This window comes from Sarcophilus harrisii, chromosome 4, assembly GCF_902635505.1.
Source record: "Sarcophilus harrisii chromosome 4, mSarHar1.11, whole genome shotgun sequence".
Lineage (NCBI taxonomy): Eukaryota > Metazoa > Chordata > Mammalia > Dasyuromorphia > Dasyuridae > Sarcophilus > Sarcophilus harrisii.
The window spans coordinates 270,381,272-270,400,738 of NC_045429.1; the positions used below are offsets into that span (position 1 = coordinate 270,381,272).

The window sequence follows — 19,467 nt, forward strand, 5'->3', positions numbered from 1 at the left end:
ACTGACTCAATGGAATATTATTCAAGACGCCAATGAATAGCTTTCTAGAATCTGAAGACATTACAAATTAAAAAAATACAAAAACAACAGGCAAGAATATTAAGGAGAAGTATAGGAAAAAAAATCAAGAGCAATCTCCCTTGCCAAGAGCTGTGTTTTAGTCTAATCGTTCTACAAAACAAATCAGAATTATGGAAGTCACTAACCTGTTCATTTTCTTTTGATTTAGCAATCCTATTACTGTCTATATATCCTAAGAAATTGAAAAACAGAAAGCTTTCTCTCCCTCATACATACCAGCAACAATTTTATTATAGCAGCAATTTTTGTGACAAAGGAAGAGGAGAAATGTATGCCTATTAACTGGGGATAGCTGAACAAATGGTGTTAAATTAATATAAAGAAAAACAATTATATTGTAAGAAACAATGAATACAAAGAATCCAAAAAAAAAAAAAATACAGGAACATTTTATGAACCAACATGGAAACGAGGTAAACTGTGGTTCAGTGGAAAGATTTGTAGACAGAGGACCTCAGTTCAAGTCCTAGCTTTACTTTGATAGCTTGGGCCATTTAGTTGACTTCTCTGGCTTCAACTATCCCATTTATAAAATGAGAGTTTGAACTAGATGATCTCCAAAGTACCTTACAAATCTAAATTGATGATCTTATGACAATTATAATATGAACAAAGAGAATGCTAAAAAAAAAAGATTAGTTATTCAGTTTGACTTATCTCAGAGGACAGATAACACCCCAACTCTCTCAGGAAAGAAATGCAAGACATTACATATGCTGCCAGATACGGACATTGTGTCAGTTTTAATTAATTATTTTTCTTTGTTACAAAGATGGCTGAAGGTAAGGAAGACATTAATAAAACATTTTTATAGAAGAAAAAAAAGACCAGAATATCAAAAGGAATTTTGGAGGAAAACCTATACATCTATATGAGATGATTTACCCTACTATTATTTCAAAATACATTATAAAATAGTAATAGTCAAAATGACAAGATCATGACAAATAATAGGAAAATATATCAATGAAACATAATAAAGAATACAGAAAAGGAACAAAATATACTTCTGTATACAGAAGTCAGTGTTTGATAAAACATAAGATTATAAAACATTGGGGAAAAGAATCAGTCAATAAAGATTCAATAAAATTGCTGAGAAAACTGCTTAGCAGTTTGACAAAATACATCTTTAGATTCATATTTCATAGAACATACAACAAATTCCAATAGAATCACTATAAAAATATAAAAAGCCAAACCATAAATAAGAAAAAAATTAAAATTTTCAGTTTTAGAAAAAAGTATTAAAAAAGAGAAGAAATTTTAGTGCTTTACACATGACAAATACTTCTTATTCAAAGTGAAAAGAATAGATGGGGAGGGAAAATTTCCAATCAATCCGATGCTAATTTACAACAGTAAAACCAATTCCCCAACGTAAAAATGGTTAAAATGTTCACAGTAGTAAAAACAAGCTATTAAAAAGCATTTGAAAGACTGTTCAAACTTTCTATTGCAAAGGGAGATGCAAAGAAAAAAAATACTCTAAGATACTACATTATCTCCATTAAAATAACTTAAGATAGTAAATTCAATGGTGGCAGGGTTAAAGAGAAACACTCATACTATTACTCAGTAAGCTATATAAACTGGTGCAGTCTTTTGGAGAGCAATCTGGTAACATACAGTGAGAGTTGCAAAATAATCCCTAATGATCCTATCTTTTGAAACATCCTAAGGATGCATACAAAAATATTTAAAGCTACTCAAAGAGGAAAAAAAAATCAAAATTCATAAGGTCTACTGCCTGGAAATACCTGAATAAACATTAATGTTATCTGATAGTATTGTACAATAAAAATGATATGCAAAGAACATACAGAAATGTTATGATATATGAAATAATCCAAAGTGGAAAAAAAAAAAACCTCAATAAGAGACATAAAAAAGATTATACAAATGTAACAGCAACAAATTTTTTTTTAAGAAAGCAAATGGAAAAGAGATAAGACAAAATATGTGTATTAAACTGTTGCTGTTAGTATTTTATCAAAATTTATTTTTTTAATCAAAATGTAAAGTTTTGAATTTAAGGTCTTGATCTGAATTTTATTCCATATTTTTTGTGTTCATAATAATTGAGACTATTATTAAGTTTATAATGAAAAATTATTTTTAAAAAGATAATGAGCAACAGCAAAAAACAAACAAACAAAAAATCCTGAGCTGTTATGTACAAAGTTGAATTAGATAAAGGAAAAGAAATGCTTTTTTTTACTTCTATATTTCAAAGCACAATTTAATGATAGCAGTCATAGATTACTTGAGAAATAGTAATAAATAGGCTAGCTAGCAGGCCAGGAAACGAAACAAAAACAGAGTAACCCATTTCAAATAAAGGTAGGCATAGCAAATACCCAAAGAAACTGCTATTATTATAATGTAAATCTCGTCAGTTAAAAAGTAAGCATTTCATGTTTGTTTTAATTTTTTTTCTTATAATAGGCAAAAATTGCTTCTTGGCATTTTAACCCTTTACATATGGACTCCAGACTCCTGTACTAGGCTGATATTACATGATTCTCCTTCATGTATTCTATATTATTATCAAATTGATTCGCTATCCTCCAAACAAGACATTGCATTTCCCACCTCCATGCCTTTGCATAAGCTGGCCAACAAGATTGGAATACATTTCTTCTTAACCATTATGTCTTTGAAATCTGAGTTTCTCTAATAGCTCAGCCCAGGTGCAACTGTTTCCATCCTTTAGGATGGAATCTTTCTGCCTCTAGTTACTACTGCTCATTTTCTTCTCAAATGTTCTTCTATTTGATTATTTGTATAAATATAGTATTCCCCCAATTAATGTATATTCCACAAAAGCAGAAAATGTGTTCTTTTATCTCTGTACTATCAGCATGCACATAATAGGCATTTAGTTAAGTAAGTGGTTGTTATGAGGCATGTTTCAATTACTTTTTTAAAATAAGATATACATAAATAGAAGCAAAAATATTTAAATTTTCAAGTAAAATTATGCTAATATTTTAGGAGGAAGATGTGTTACCTGCAAGAGTATGTAGGCTCTCCTACTTTAAAAACACGGCCACAAAGATGGGAAGGTTTGTTTGCTTGTTCAAGTTTTGGAAATCCAAATGCAGGATCTTCACCACAAAGATACCATTCCATGGGTCCCAACAAAACATGCTGTGCCAGCATATCTTCTCTCTGTGGAGCAGGATTGGGACCCCTACAATATATTTTGGGTACATAGTGGGCGAGATGCTGGTATACTTCTCTCGTGAGGTCAGTTGCTTGTAGCCATTTCTTTAAAAAAAAAAAAAAAGTCAAGTCAGAATACCTTAATAGTTAAAAAAAAAAAAAGGAAACCAATTACTTTTCATGTAAATTAAGTGCTGCTGATTGACTCTTTTTAAGATAAATTTAAAATTTTCATTTAAAATTATTCTTTGATAGATCCAAGATGTTGCGATCAGTGTGGATATTCCCTCACTGATACAAATTAAAATCCCATTTACTCTGGATAATTTTAGTCTTCTTCATAAACCCTCCACCAAACCACTATTACATTCTAATTCTGTTGTAGAACAGTTTTATTTTTAATAAGGTGAAAACAAATTTACTAAAATTGAAAAGGAAAGTCAGTTCTTAAAGTCACTATTTCCTCCTTTCAATTTTTCATGTCCTTATATTTGCTGGTAAACTGACACTATAAGTGAAATGAAAAGATTCAGCCTTCGATTCTAGCCCTCTGAGCACTAGCTTACTCGTTTATATAATGAAAATAATAGTCCCTGAACTATCTCACCCATAGGATTATTTTGAGGAAAGTATTCTTTTTTTTTTTTTTTTTGAAAGTACTCTTTAAATTTGTAACATATTATTCTAAAAGGTAATTTGTTCTATTGTTTTATTTTAATTCTATTTTGTATGCTCCATCTCTCCAATTCTATCATTCCTTCACAATATTTCCAAGGAACTTGACTTTCTCTATCTTCATACTATATCTTGGCTAGAAATCAAATCAATTTTGGCACTTCAAACGTGAAAAAAAGCTGCTAAATTGCTTTTTCTAGTACTAAAATTGAGTTGATGCAACTAACAATTCATTACTGGGCAGTATATATGCACAGAAAACACTTTTTGAAACATTTCAAAGGGAATTAGTTTGTTTTCAAAATTGTCCACTAATTATATAACAGCACAAAAATAGCAGTATTTACTTCTGAGACTATTTCTAAATGAAAAGCAGAATATCTAGTTTTAACAACAAAACTGTAATAAACTGATATTACTTCCACTTGCCATTCCCCCACCCCATCATAATACTATTAGTAACCTTTGTCCAAGGTCAATGCTAATATTACAAACAGACTATACAATTACATTTTACAACTAAGGATAAAAAGGTATTTCTGCAAAATATTTTACCACCTGCAAACACTGAAAATTTTTCATTGAAATAAGAGATTAAAATGAGTAAATAGCTCCTAATTTTGAGTTATATAATCAAAAATCAAACAATTGTTGGCATTAGGAATACGTCTAAGTGAACGTTAAGTTCCAAAGATTAAAAAATTTTTTTCTTCCTAGCCAATTTCACATTTTAAGTGAAACATAGGAATTCTAAGAAGTCTTGGGTTTTGTTTTTGTTGTTTGGATGGATCAGGACTCACATCATCAGGGTAAGAGTTCCCTGTGGAAAAGAAAGTAACTAGTCTGATTGTTCTCCAACTTTTGTTCCTGGAAAGTTGCTTGAGTTTGTTACCAATGAAATGACTAATCAAGACCGCAGAGTACCAATGATGAAGCATCCTACATATCTTCTAAAAAATGAAATATACACCTTTGGATATGACCAAAGTGAGAATTTGTTTTGCTCACCTATGTGTTATGTTACAAGAGTTTGGGATTTTTTGGATGTTTCTTTTTCTGATTTTGTTTTATTGTTATTTTAACTGACAGGAAGAGGTAGAAGGGAGAAAAAAATATGCTTTTTTAATTTAAAAAAAATTAACATTTCTTTTCATTATAAAGTTGCTGGGATATTGAGAGATCAATTAGGTTGAGGATTATACAGCCAGTATATAGTAGAAATAAGACTTCAATTCAGATTGATGCTGACTCTCCATTATACCAGGTTGTCTCTCAGGTTAACATGTCATAAAAATGGAATGCAAATTAATTCAAAAGAACTTATCATGAAGACAGTTTAAGTGGATGCTTTTATCTCCTAAATGTAAATCTATCTTTCCTAAACACCTCTTAATTTTGTTGTTTGTATAAGAGGTATCCTTTCAACCTACAGTATATTTCTAGAGGCCTCAAGGATCCTTTAGATCCTGTCCTTTGGAATAGCTGGGCCTAATTTTAAAAATATATCTATCTATATCTTAAGTTCAGAGATGAAAATAGGAACAAATAAATAGAGTAGCCAACGGTCAAATCATATGAACAGTTAGTAATAAATCAATAAGTAAACAAAATATGTAATCTATTAGGTAATTATTTTTACTAGAACTAGTTTGTTCAGGAACAAACTTCAAGTTTCACAGCAAGTAAAAGGAGAACAAAAGCTCTTCTTAAAAAGGAAACAATCAGATGTTTTCAATACACCACTGGCAAAGAATAACGTGCATAGAAAAGAATGAATATTAAAAATTATGATTGGAAAAATCTCCAAACAATCCTAAAAAGTTATCAAATCTTTTGATATATGATATATGTGAAAAACAGAAATGAATAACTTCTTGTTTTTCCTTCATTTTATGGTCTCAAATCTTATGAAAAGAGTCTTTTTTTCAGTTATTTTAATTCCAGGGAGAAAAGTGATTAAGTTATCTAAAATCACTAATGTAGCTTAATAATGCTATTGACTAGGGAAGGTCAAACTTTTCTTGGATTATTAAAAAAAAAACCCAAGTAACAGTTCAGGTTAAATAAATGTTTCAGTTGATGAAATACAAATCAAGATTACAAACTTATATAGCATAAACCATTCCCTCAATATCCAGTTTTAATTATGTAACATTTCACTGCAATACTAAGATTTTTTTTAAAGTATCAGAACTAAGACAAGTTTCTTTTTTCCAATAAAGATAAAAAAAATTTGGAGGGGGTGAATTATACTTTAAGTTCTGACTTTTCCCTTGTTCTCCACCACACAAAGGGGCCAACATTTGACATCTTCATAAATATATGTAAAACCATACTATGCTTACTTCTATTTATTAGTTCTTTCTCTGCAGGTAGATAGTATCTTCCTTCATAAGTGCTTTCTTTTTGATCCAAGTATTAATAGAAGTCAAAATAACTTGATGGCTTTTATTTGTTACTGTATAAATATTTCTCTTGGTTCTGGTCATTTCACAGTTCATTATTTCATGCAAGTCTTTTCACATTTTCTAAAATGAACCAGCTCATCATTTCTTACAGCACAGGAGTATTCTCCATAACACTAACATAACATAATTTGTTTAGCCATTCCTAATTAATTAATTAATTCATTTATTTATTTATTTATTTTTGCTGAGGCAACTGGGATTAAGTGACTTGCTCTTGGGATCACACAATTAGGAAATATTAAGGGTCTGAGGCCAGATTTGAACTCAAGTCCTCCTAATTAGGGCTGATCCACTGTGCCACCAAACTGCCCCCAGAGCCATACTTTAATAAAGAATTAAAAATCAAGTAATATCTAGGAAAATGAACAACAGAAAAAGATTCTGACCATAGAAAGTTATTATGATGACAAGAAAAATTAAGACACATTCAAGAAGATAATTAAGTCAAAGCACCTACATCCAAGAAGTCAAAGCACCTACATCCAAGAAAAATATGAAATGGTCTCAGGCCACGGAAGAACTTAAAAAGGATTTGAAAATCAAGTAAGAATGGTAAAAGAAAAATTGGGAAGAGAAATGAGAGTGATGCAAGAAAATCATGAAAAACAAGTTAATAATTGGTTAAGGAGACAGACTCGGCCAAATGGTAAAGGAAGTACAAAAGAAGAATATTTTAAAAAGCAGAATTGGTCAAATGGAAATGATATAAGAGAAACAGAGTGGGGGGATTGAGGGAAAGGCAGAAAAAGGATCCCTTAGAGAATAAAAGATCATGAATTTCTAAATAAAAGAAATTCATGTTTCTTTTTTTCTTATTATACCTTTTTATTTACAAAATACGCATGAGTAATTTTTCAATACTGACCCTTGCAAAACCTTCTGTTCCAAATTTTCCCTTCCTTCCCTCCACCCCCTCTCCTAGATGGCAAGTATTCCAATACATGTTAAAATATATGTTAAATCCAATATATATATACACATATCCTTTGTTGCACAAGAAAAATCAGATCTAGAAAGGAAAAAAAAAAAACCTTAGAAGGAAAACAAAAATGCAAGCAAACAACAACAGAAAGAGTGAAAATACTATGTTGTGGTCCATACTCAATTCCTACAGTCCTCTCTCTGGGTGTAGATGGCTCTCTTCATTACTGAACAATAGGAACTGGTCTGAATCAATTCACTGTTGAAAAGAATCCTGTCCATCAGAATTGATCACCGTATAGTCTTGTTGCCATGTGTAATGATTTCCTGGTTCTGCTCGTTTTACTTAGCATCAGTTCATCTAAATATTTCTAGGCCTTTCTGAAATCACCTTGTTGGTCATTTCTTACAGAACAATAATATTTCATAATATTCATATACCATAATTTATTCAGCAATTCTCCAATTGATGGGTATCCATTCAGTTTCCAGTTTCCAGTTTCTAGCCACTACAAAAGGGGCTGCCACAAACATTTTTGCACTTGTGGGTCTCTTTCCCTCCTTTAAGATCTCTTCGGGATATAAGCCCAGTAGTAACACTTCTGGGTCACAGTTTGATAACTTTTTGAGCATAGTTCTAAATTGCTCTCCAGAATGGTTGAATTCATTCACAGTTCCACCAACAATGTATCAGTGTCCCAGTTTTCCCACATCCCCTCCAACATTCATTGAAATTCATGTTTCTTAAAATTATTTTCCCACTAGTTGCCACAATTACTGTTTCCCTCAACTTACTTTAACACTTAAAAGATCGCTCATTTCATCAATGTGAGCAAATCTTCAACTGCAAGATTCCTACTGGGCTTACTTGCTCTAGCCAAAAAAAAACAATCATGTAGTAGCCAAGCTTCTGTTTCTGAATTTTTCCAACTTGATAGAACTTGCCAGAATTTGTGTTCTATTGGTATCACTTTTAAGAACTCAGAGCCACAAGGTAAAATACCACAAAATAGAGGTCATTTGGAGAACTCCTCTTAACATGTGTTATTTTTTTTAAAAAATGGGACTCTAAATTAGTTTCATGTCTATATTGGAAGCAACTAATGAGGAAAGTAAATCTAAACAAAAATAATTCTTACTACAGGAGTTACCATCACATCATACTTGTAGACCTAGATTTCTTCTTCTAATAATATGGGATAGTTCAGGGGTTCTCAAACTTTTTAAACAGGGGGCCAGTTCACTATCCCTCAGACTGTTGGAGGGCCGGACTATAGTAAAAACAAAAACTTTGTTTTGTGGGCCTTTAAATAAAGAAACTTCAGAACCCTGGGTAAGGGGATAATTGTCCTCAGATGCCACATCTGGCCAGCGGGCCGTAGTTTGAGGACCCCTGGTCTAGTCTCTGGGGAAAAGTAGTAGAGCTCAAAGTAGTTATAGTAAGACTCTTAAAAGTCACTTCTAGGAACATGTAGATATTCACCTCTATGCAAGGGTTGAAAATTATACCTTCTTTGTCATTACCATTTCCTGCAAGATTTGGGGTGTCAAATAAATACATGAAACTGATACATTACAAAATTAAACTATATTCAATAGAAAAACATGATTATAGAAAAGAATTTTTAAGTACCACTAAAATCTTACTCTGATGCTTCCTCATGGCATTGAAATGATAGAGTACAAGCTCTGGCAGGCCCTAATAATAGGGAAGGCTTTCAGTATGGGCTTGGTATGTCTGTCTCTCAAGGACCAAGCAAGCTAAGTTCAGAAATGCTCATAACTAACTTATGACAAAGTGATGAATTTTGGCCATCATAACTCTCAAAAATCACCTACTAAGTTGTAAAAGGGTCTCACATTGCGTCAATGGCTGGCACCCATGCCAATAAAAAGACTATCCTTTAAATAATAAAATAAGTAAAATGTTGGTAAATGTTCCTTGATGTATCCATCCTCTTCAATAATTAAAGCAGCTGTCTTCCTAGACTGACTGTAAAACCCCACTTTGTCCCAATATTAACAAATAAAGGAAAAAATATTGTTATGCATTTATCCAAATAATCACCAGTTGCTCTGACACACTATTTTGTAATGTTTAGAAAGCAGTTTTTTATTGGTATTACTGTTTGTATGGTACTGTTTCTTAAAATAATAATCATCTGCATTTATTTAATGAAGTTTTTGTGAGAAACAGCTCAAAACAAATTTACATTAGGAAATGTGTTCTCTCAGAAAAGGATATGAATTTACAAATGAAAACATCGATTACAAATGCTAAGGCTAGATGGCGCAATAGATAGAGCAGTAGCCTTGGAATTAGAAGGACCTGATTTCAAATCTAACCTCAGACACTTAATACTTGCTAGCTATGTGACCTTGGGCAAGTCATTTAAATCATTGCCTCACTCCCTCCCTCCCCCCACCAAAAGAAAAAGATTATAAATATTAAGGGAAGAAAGAAGTGTATTCTCTATTTGCATTCCACTTGTAATATGAGAAAAATTTCCATCAGAACTGTATTTTAAGTTACAAACACCTTTCACAAGATCACAGATTTGTAGCGAAAAGGACTCTTATCAGCCACCAATCCAATCTTTTCATTGTACAGATGAGAAAACTGAGGCCCACTGAGGAAAAATAACTTGCTTAATGTCAAAGAGCCAGGATCTGAATCCCAGTTTAACTTGAACTCCAAAATCTGACCTTCTCTCACTGTATTCCACTGCTTTCTTCCTAATAGCCCTATAAAATAGGTAGTGCGAGTATTACTTCCTTCTACAGATAAGAAACAAAGATCTAGAGTCTAAGTGGCTGACTTGTCTACAGTTACACAACTAATAAGTGTCAGAGACAGGACTTGAACACAAGTTGCTGATTCAAAGACCAGAGGTGTTTCTGCTATAGGAATGAACATCAGTATTTCTATGAATGAACTATAAAATCAGCTGTAAAATCAACTATAAGTCATTACCTTTGAAAAACTTCAGAAGAATTCAAAAAATTAATTCCAATTATGCAAGTTTACTAAGGCAGATTCTTAATAATTAAAAGCAACACCTATAAGCTATAAACAGCTAATTGTGGCATTATATTCAAACTTGTTGATGCAAGAAATGTAGACATACAGAGTAGGTCTGGGACAACTGCACCTGCTGTGAAAACAATTCTGCCAAGAAAAAAAAAATTAGAAATTGGAAATAGAGGAATAGAACATTTTTGTAATTATATTAAAGTGCAACCTATTAAAGAATAATCTTAGAAATAAATTTAGAAGTTAAATGCTAATCAAATGCTAATCAAAAGAAAGCAAAGACAAGTCAAGAAATATTTATTAAATGCTTATGATGTGCGAGGAACTGTGCTAAATATTGAGAATATAAATACAAGCACAAAGAAAGAAAGCCCAAGACAAAGAAGAAAGAAGCTGAACTATAAGTGGGAAGACAGGAGATCCAAGAGACAGCATGGCAGCTGACAGTAAGGAGTGGAGTCTGGAGAAGAATGAATTTAGAGACAGCAAGATGTGGTAGTGTACAGTATAAAATGCAGGACTTGGAGTCAGAAAGACCTGAATTTGAATCTCACCTTAAACCGAAATAGTTGTGTGATTAACTGCTATGTACCTCAGTTTCCTCATCTATAAAATGGGAAAAACATCACCAACCTTAAAGGGTAGCTGCGGGGATCAAATGAGTTAATATATTTAAAGAGTTTTGCAAACTTTAAAGCATTATATAAAAGCAAGCTATTATTATTTTTGTATGGCTGGCCTGGACTCATTCTTTAAAGTAAATGTTCTGGGAGGAAACAGCCAATCAGAGGAAGACTACAGGGGTAGAATCTACTTCCAAGATGAGAAGTCCAGAGATAGAGCAAACTTCTTGCATGAGGAATCTTCTATAGCACCATAGAGAAAATCCAGAATCGGTTATAGAGCCAAGTTCCAAGTCCAAAGCCCTTTGGGCTTGTGTCCCAGAACACAGGCTTCTCTGGGTTTCCCTGCAGGACTGGTTATAACATCCAGCCTGTATTCTTGAGCTCCAAGGGATAGATGGGATCTCTGATAAGCAGAAGATCATTCCTATTCATATAGTGTTAGGTATACACCTTAGGAAAAGCAATGTTTCCAGTCATTTGCTATAGTTATAGATTAAAAGATAAGGAATGAGAAGATAAGACTATAGTTCATTAGTTACAATTTCCAATGATAACGTGATTCCAACCACTCACCAGCTACATTTTTATAACAAGTTACTTGCTTATTTGCCTTTCTTCCTATGTAACTATTTAATAGAAATTTAATTTCAAGACCTATAGACTTATTTAGTCCTACAATAGCACCAACATGAAAACTATTAATAAAAATTTCATTAATTCATCCTAACTTGAGGGGAAAATCTGACTTTAAACTTAGGCTTGGGAGAATATTGTGAAAAGTATTCTACTTCATTACCATCCATTACATTCAGTGACCTACTCAAGTCTTTTAGTCATCATAACAACAGAAGGCAATCCCTGACATGTTCCCCTAAATTCAATAAAACAAACACTAATTAAATACCCACCCAGAGCAAAGGAATGTTCTAGGAACTGGTGATGCAGACAAAAATGAAACAATTCCTGTGGTCAAGCAACTAATATCTTAATGGAATGATTACAATATACATACAGATAAGTGTGTATATATAAGTAGGAAATAAAGGTAGCAAAAAATAAGTATTCAGGAAAATATGATGAGAGTTAAAAAAAAAAACCCATCACACACACAAATTCTCTCCTTCCCCTTCTCCCCAATAGCTGGGAGACTCAGGTAAGGCTTCACAGACACCTGAGCCAAGTCTTGGTGGGGAAATAGACACAGATGAAAAAGGCAAACATCTTAGGTGGGGGAGGAGTCTTTATGAATGTCCGAAGGTAGAAAATGCCATGGAAATGATAATTAGTCTAATTTGGTTGGAACACAAAATATAGGAAGGGGAGTAATGTGAAAAAAGGCTAGAAAGGTAGAATGGTACCAGAATATGGAAGATCTTCAATGCCTGGTTATTTTGCATTTTGACTATGTTTAAATAACCCTTTTTATCTTAGAAAAATTAGGGAACCACTAATGGATTTTGAAGGGAGAGTACCACGGCCAGACTCATGTTTTAGGAAGATGAAACTGGCAATAATATGAAAAACAGATTGGAGATGAAAGAGACAAGACACAGAGGAACCCATAAGATGACTACTACATTAGTCTAAGTGACAAGCAATGGAGACTTGAAGTAGAATTGTAGCCATCAGATCATTAGGTCTTTAAGAACTAGAAGAGACTTTGGAGTTTATGTATTCCAGCTCTATCATAAGTAAATTTTTAAAAGAGAGATAGAAAAGAGAAATGATGTGGAAGGAAGCAAATTGATTGGATCAGGAACCACACCAAATAACTCCATGTTATTAATTTGAGTGTCTAGGATGAAGATTGTAATCTCCTTCAAGCTTGACAATGGATTTGGAGGTAAAGGTGCTAGGTTCTGATTCTCACTCTTCCACTTACTAACAGGTGTGACTTTTAGCAAACAACTTAACCTCTCTAGATCTCTGTTTCCAACTTGATAATTTTGAGGATCCTTTCAACTCCAAAACCATAATGATGGTGCCCTCAGAAATGATACTTATTTTGTGCTTTAAGGTGTGAAAAACACTTTATATGCATTAATTAATTTATCCCCAACAAGCCACATAGGAATTAAATCAGAAAAGGATCAGCAAAGTCAAGTAATTTATAAGCTAGTAAAATTAGGGTTTGAACCTACTCCTAGGCCTTTACTCATACCAATTCAGCTCTTTTTCTAATATACCAATAAGAAAGTTAAGACTTAATATATATACTTGGAGGCAGAATAAATTATTGCTTATTCGAGGATCAACCTAATTCAAGTCCTATCATCAGGCTAGCCACCAGGCAATGATTTTTTTTTTTCAATCACAATTTACAAAGACTAATCAAAGGTTTATTAGAGTAAGTGTCTGGATTAGTGAAGGAAGACAAAAATCACAATTCCTTTAAGTATCTAAGAAGTATATAATTCCATTAAAAAGGCAGCAAGAGATACTAGAATCAGCCTTGGAATGAAGACCTGGATTCCAATTCATTCCCTAACACAAACTCTAAGATCCTAAGAGGCAGAATAGTAAATGATTTTCATCACAGGATGGGGCCCCCAAAATAAATAAATAAATAACTCTCAGATGATTAGGGGAAGATGAATTGTACGTTATATAACTCATTTTACCTTTCAATAATTATCATAGACATTGCTGAATCAGTGTACATGATGCCCCATGCAGAGCCAACTTCATTGTTAACCTTCAGCTCTCAGATCAAACATTTCTTTCTTCTTTATATTATCAATTTGTTTAGTAGTGGCTCACTTTAACCCATTTAAAAAGTAACATGACAATATTTTGTACTGTGTACCAGTTTCTGGTCCCCAAGAAAATGTGAGAATTCAGTTTCTAATTCTTTTAGATGTACTTTCTGCTTGGAATCCATTGAAGAACTGCATTAAGCCTATGAATAGTTACAGATTATATATGGAAAATGGGACTTAAAAATAATTTACAGTTTGCCTCTCTATATATATTGATGCATATATATATATATATATATATACACACATACATACACATATACATGGCACATATATATATATATATAAATAAACATGACATTGAATTTTTTAAAAGTAACATTACAAAAGTAAAATTATTTTGGAAAATTTGCACTATCAAAAATTTTAATTCAGTGAACTCCAAACTAATCACTTTTGGTTGCAATTCCTTTGATCTCTCAATCAGTGTAGTCCTACAGTTTATTGAATTATATATTCTCAGAGGCCTGGGATTCTACTACAGGTTTTCTTACTAATTTTTTACAATCTCACTATTTCATCCAGTTCAATAAATATGTGCCTAACTTTACTTTGTGCAGAACATTTTGGCAGAAAGGAAAAGATAAAAGTTTTTATAAATCAGGATCCCTATCTTCAGGAAACTTACAATCTAATCAGTTGATAAAACCCAGCCATTAAAAATACAAAATAACAAGTATATTAGATAGGCACAAATATACATTAGACATATTAAATATACAGAAAACAATACTACTGACTGGGAAAGGGAAATTAGGAAAGGTTTCACGGGGGTGGTATTTCAATTTAGTTTTAAGGCAATTGTGAGTCACTTGAGATTTTTGAAGAGGCATAAAATAACCACATAGATGCAATAAGATTATTTTTCTGACATTAAAGATGGATTAGAGGAGGAAAAGAGAATACCTTTAGGATGGTATTGCAATTATAATTTAAAAAGAGATATGAAAAGATACTCCCAACTCACTCCTTCTTGGAAGTGGACAGTATGCAAATGCTGTACATGTTTTCAGAATTTTCAACATATTCATCAGATGTCCTAATTTTTACTTATTCTTTTTCTTTCTTTTGTCTTTAAAAAATACCATTTAGTATATGAGATGGCACTCTAGGAGTAGGGGAGTATTATGAGAATGTTAAAAACAAAAAGACATCAATAAAAACATTTTTTTCAAAAAAAGAGAATTTTAATATTCCAGGGAAGTGGTAATAAAGGCCTGAATAAAGACCATAGCATAATTTAGAGAGATGTTAGGGAAGCAAAATCATAGATCTAAAGCCGGAAGAAACCTTAGTTTTATCTAGTCCAATCCAACTGCTTCATTTTACAGATGAGAAAACTACAATCATCAAGTATCTAAAGAATGAGTCAACTGTAGATAGAATACCTTATCCATATAGATTTATTATTTACTAATTGAAGGTTGTTCCCATTTATGTTTACATGAATCAACACAGAATACAAAATCTAGGCAAAGATTTTCTAATCTTTAAATATTGGGTGGATAATGTTACAAGTCAGTATAAAGTAGATGGAAGCAAAGCCTAACCAAACAGTTCTACACTATAGTTAAAAAGACCAAAGACTAAACATTCTTGATTCTTTGGGGAAAGTTGCTACACAGATTCAACATATCAGTAAATTAAGTTCCAATTACAGATCTTTCTGGTACCTCCTCCTAATCCCTTTCCTTTATCCAGTCAAATTCACTTCAGTCTACTCTCCCATTCATAGAGACCTTCTAAGCATTCATTTAACAGTAATATCCTCTCTCCCTTTCTAACATAGCCATCCATAAATTCACAGGTCATTCAAGGGAAATAGTAGCTTAAAAAGATCTGGAGCCTTGGAGATGGTACTTATGCCAAAGGATCACTGAGAAACTAAAGTTATTTTCAGCTTTATTTAGAGGCAAACTAGATGATCAGCTCTTAGCACTTCTGCTTATTCTTTCTAAAAAGATTTCACTTGAGAAGAGATGTCATATATTCTTTAAAGGCAATTTTGAAACTCTAAAATTTTTACTGCCATTAAACACACACACACACACACACACACATGCAGTTCCATGGTTCCATCATTCCATCGGACACAATAGTGTTTAAAAATCAAAAGAATAGTTTACTACAGAGATATCAAATTGCTAGTCCTGAGGCCACCAAAACTCCCTATATTAAAATATCATTGGAAAATGTTTAATAAAATAAATAAAAATATAATACAAAATAGAGAACACAAAATAGTTAATTTGTAGTTTTTTCTATGTCAATATTCATTTCTATTTGAGTTTGACCCTACTGTCATAACTCTTCCTAATATCAATAAAAGCCTAGGGAACATAGTTCCAGGCCTAGAAGGACTCATCTCATACAAATCTAGCTGCTTACTACCTGTGTGACCCTGCATAAGTCATTTCACCCTGCTTGTCTCAGTTTCCTCATCTGTAAAATGAGAGGGAGAAGCAAATGGCAAACCACTCCAAATCTTTGCAAAGAAAACCCCAAGTGGGGGGTCACAAAGAATTGGACACCACTGAACAACAACAAAGTGAAGGCAGTGAACGTCCTATTGCACTTGTAGATCTGCTACTCCATAAAAGTGACTTTTTTCAAAGAAAAGGAAGGGAAAGGATGAAGGGAAAGAGGAATTGAAGAGTAAGAAAGTAGAAAGGAAGAGAGGGAGAAGAGAGAAAAAGGAGAGACTCAGAGAAAGGAGACGGGGAGGGAAAGAAAAGATTGAAAATGGTGCAAAGAAAAAAGAAGAGGGAGGGGAAGAAGAGGGTAAAGAAAAGGGAGGAAAGAGAAGGGAAGGGAAGAGAAAGAAGAAGAAGGGGAAGGGAAAGGGGGAAAAAGGAAGAGGGATGGAAAAGGAGGAGAAGGAGAGAAAAAGGAAATGGGGAAGGAGGAAGAGAGGAAAAAGGGAAGGTGGGGAAGGGAAAGAGAGAAAGAGGGAGGAAGAAAGGAAAGAGGAAAAGGGGGGAAAAGAAGAAAGGGGAAGAAGAGAAAGAGAAAGAGAAAGAGAAGAAGGAAAGGGGGAGGGGAGAAATGAGAGAAGGAAATTAAAGAGTGAGAAGGTAGAAGGGAGAGAGGAGAAAAAGGAAAGACAGAGCCAGACAGGTTAGGGGGGGGGGGGGAGAGAGGAGAGAATGAATGGGGGAGGAGAAAGGGGCACAGAAAAGAAGAAAGGGAGGACAAGAGGAGGAGAGAAGATGGGGAAGAAAGGAAGAAGAGAGAGCCTGCTCTTTTGTCCCCACTCAGTGGAACAGATTTCAGGACACTTCCAATGAATACTGAATGACAAGTGGGGGCGGGGGGGCGGTCGTCAGATGCTACAATTGTTTACATGCTCCTCCCGGAGACCAGCAGCCTCTTGATGACACTCAACAACCTGGAGAGGATGATCTTTCCAAAGTTGACAAAAAGACTCAGTGGGAAGAAGCCGCCGGCCCCGCCGGCCCCTAGGGGGACATTTTACAGTTTGTGGGGAGGAAGAGTGTGTGCCCCGGCGTGTTCGCTCGGCCCCGGCCCGAGGAGGAGAGAGGAAGAGAAGGGAGCCAGACAGCCGGTCAGGATGGGACGGCAGGAGTGGGGCTGCTCTCTGGGGCCGTTACCTCGGAGAGCTGAGTGACCAGACTGCCAGGAGCGGTCTGACGGGTCCTTCCACCCCACTTCCAGACATTCCGACCAGCCCCCACAGATCGTCCTCCGGGCCCCGGAGCTTACCCCCGCGGTCTCCTCAGCGGAACATTCCAGCAAACTCCGGTCAATGGCCTGCACCTCCGGCTCCAGCTCCGACGCCATCTTCTCTTTTCTGGCCTCCGCCTCCGCCTCCGCCGCCCGCCTCCCTCAGCCCCCGGGGCTACGGCCGACGCCCCCGCCTCAGGCAGCTCTGCTCCCCGGAACCCGCCGGGGGAGAGGGGGGAAAGGGAAGGGGGGGAAGGGAAAAAGGGGAGGGGGAAGGGGAGGGGGAAGGGGAGGGGAGGGGGTTGGGCAAGGAGGAAGGGTAAAGGGAAGGAGGGAAGAGAGGGAAGCAGGCAAGGCGACAGGGGACGGGAATCGGGATGGGGACGGGGGTGGGGGAAGCCCTTGGTTCTGCCTCCTGGGATTCAGCGGCACGTCACCGCCTCTCAGTGCCCGGGAAAGGACACGGCGGACCCCGGGGCCTAGCGAGCAGATCTCTATCGCGTCTCAAACCGGGGAAGGGGCAACAACACCATGGAGAGCGAGCAGGGCACTGTGGGCATTGTAGTCTTCTCCCCGGGGCTGCCGGAAGGGAGGTGGTGCTGGCCGACGAACCACAGGGGCATTGTGGGAGTTGTAGTCCGACTTTCGAACTCGAGTGCAGGGAAGGTTAAAGTAGGGAGGGAGTTGAAGGCGTGGAATTTGCTACAAAGAAGTTCTGCTGAAGAGCCTCAATCCTGCAAGAAGTGTCTCCCAATTGCCCCAGATGCCAGTCCCCGCCACACATCATATTTACCTTGTCTGTAGTCTGAATTTACTTACCTGTGTATGAGTAAGTTAACGAGCTTATGAAACTCTTCCTTTTTGTCTTTGTATCCTCAATGCCTAGAATAGTGCCTGGCAATAGTAGGCATTTAATAAGTATTTATTAATGGATTGACGGATTATACCCTCCCTCTCCCAAACACAAACAAAACCTTTAACCTCCGGAATTTTTTTTTTTTATTCATTGCGTTTTTTAAGTATTTCTTAAAACTTGTTACAAGGTGGCACTTATAGCCTCCAGCTTGATTCTATTTAATGAAAAAGTTCTAAACTGAGTAGTCTTCCCATTCTCTCTCTTGTAATTAAATGCAATTGCGCCAATGGGAGAAAGTGCCAAAATCCCAAACTCTCTTTATTTCCCAGAGGGAGGATAACTATTATCTCAGAGTCGTCTTAATTTGCATTTCTCTAATCAATAGTGATTTAGAGCACTTTTTCATATGAATACAAGTGTGATCTGGACTTAGGTGAGTTAGAGTACGAGAGGGCAGACACAAAAGGGAACTAGCCTCCATCACATCCTTTGGTTTCCAGTATCTATCTGCTGAGAGTTTCATCCTTATCTTAAGATCATTTCTTCTCTCTGTTTTAGCTGTGATTTTGCCTCACTCACTAGCTTGAGTGTTCTCTCTGTGTATGTATATGTATGTGTGTATACCATATGTTTAATAAATATTTTAAAGAATATGTGTATATATTACACATATTTTCCCCAGAGTTTATATTCTCTCCCTCCCCTTTCCCTTCTCCCAACTAAGAAAACAAAATCTACAAAATTCCTGTTAGAAACATTTGTAATCAAGCAAAAGAATTTCCTGCACTGGTCTTTGGATAGTTTAATATCTGTAACTTCTATTGTTTGCTTCTTTCTTTGGCAAAGAAGTCTACTAACTATTATATGACTTTTTGTGTAACCAGAAATTGATAGCTAAGCTAGTGAGCATCAGCAAAGTGATAATAATAGCTTGTATTTATAGCTTTGAGGTTTGCAAACTACTTAAATGTGTTAACTCATTTGGTTTTCATAACCAACTGGTAAGATGTTATCTCCATTTCACAAATGAAGACACTGAAACACAAATGTGACATGCCCAGTTGGAAAATGTCCTAAGTTAGGATTCAGATTCTGATCTTCCAAACTCTAAGTTCAGCACTCTTTTCAAAAGTTTGAAAAGCAACTCTTCAAAAGCTTGCATCTTATGCTAGAAATATCTGAGAGGTAGAAGATA

At 35.0% G+C, this 19,467-nt stretch overlaps 1 protein-coding gene across 1 annotated transcript in view; it reads right to left on the reverse strand.

Moving 5' to 3' along the window:
* Positions 1–17,710, reverse strand: part of UBR2 (ubiquitin protein ligase E3 component n-recognin 2) — a 155,164-nt gene extending 137,454 nt beyond the window's left edge. Inside the window, 2 exon segments of the mRNA XM_031964839.1 lie at positions 3,095–3,354; positions 17,456–17,710. Of these exon segments, the coding sequence (XP_031820699.1) occupies positions 3,095–3,354; positions 17,456–17,533 (338 nt within the window). The 5' untranslated portion in view covers positions 17,534–17,710.
* Between the last annotated feature and the right edge of the window lie 1,757 nt (positions 17,711–19,467).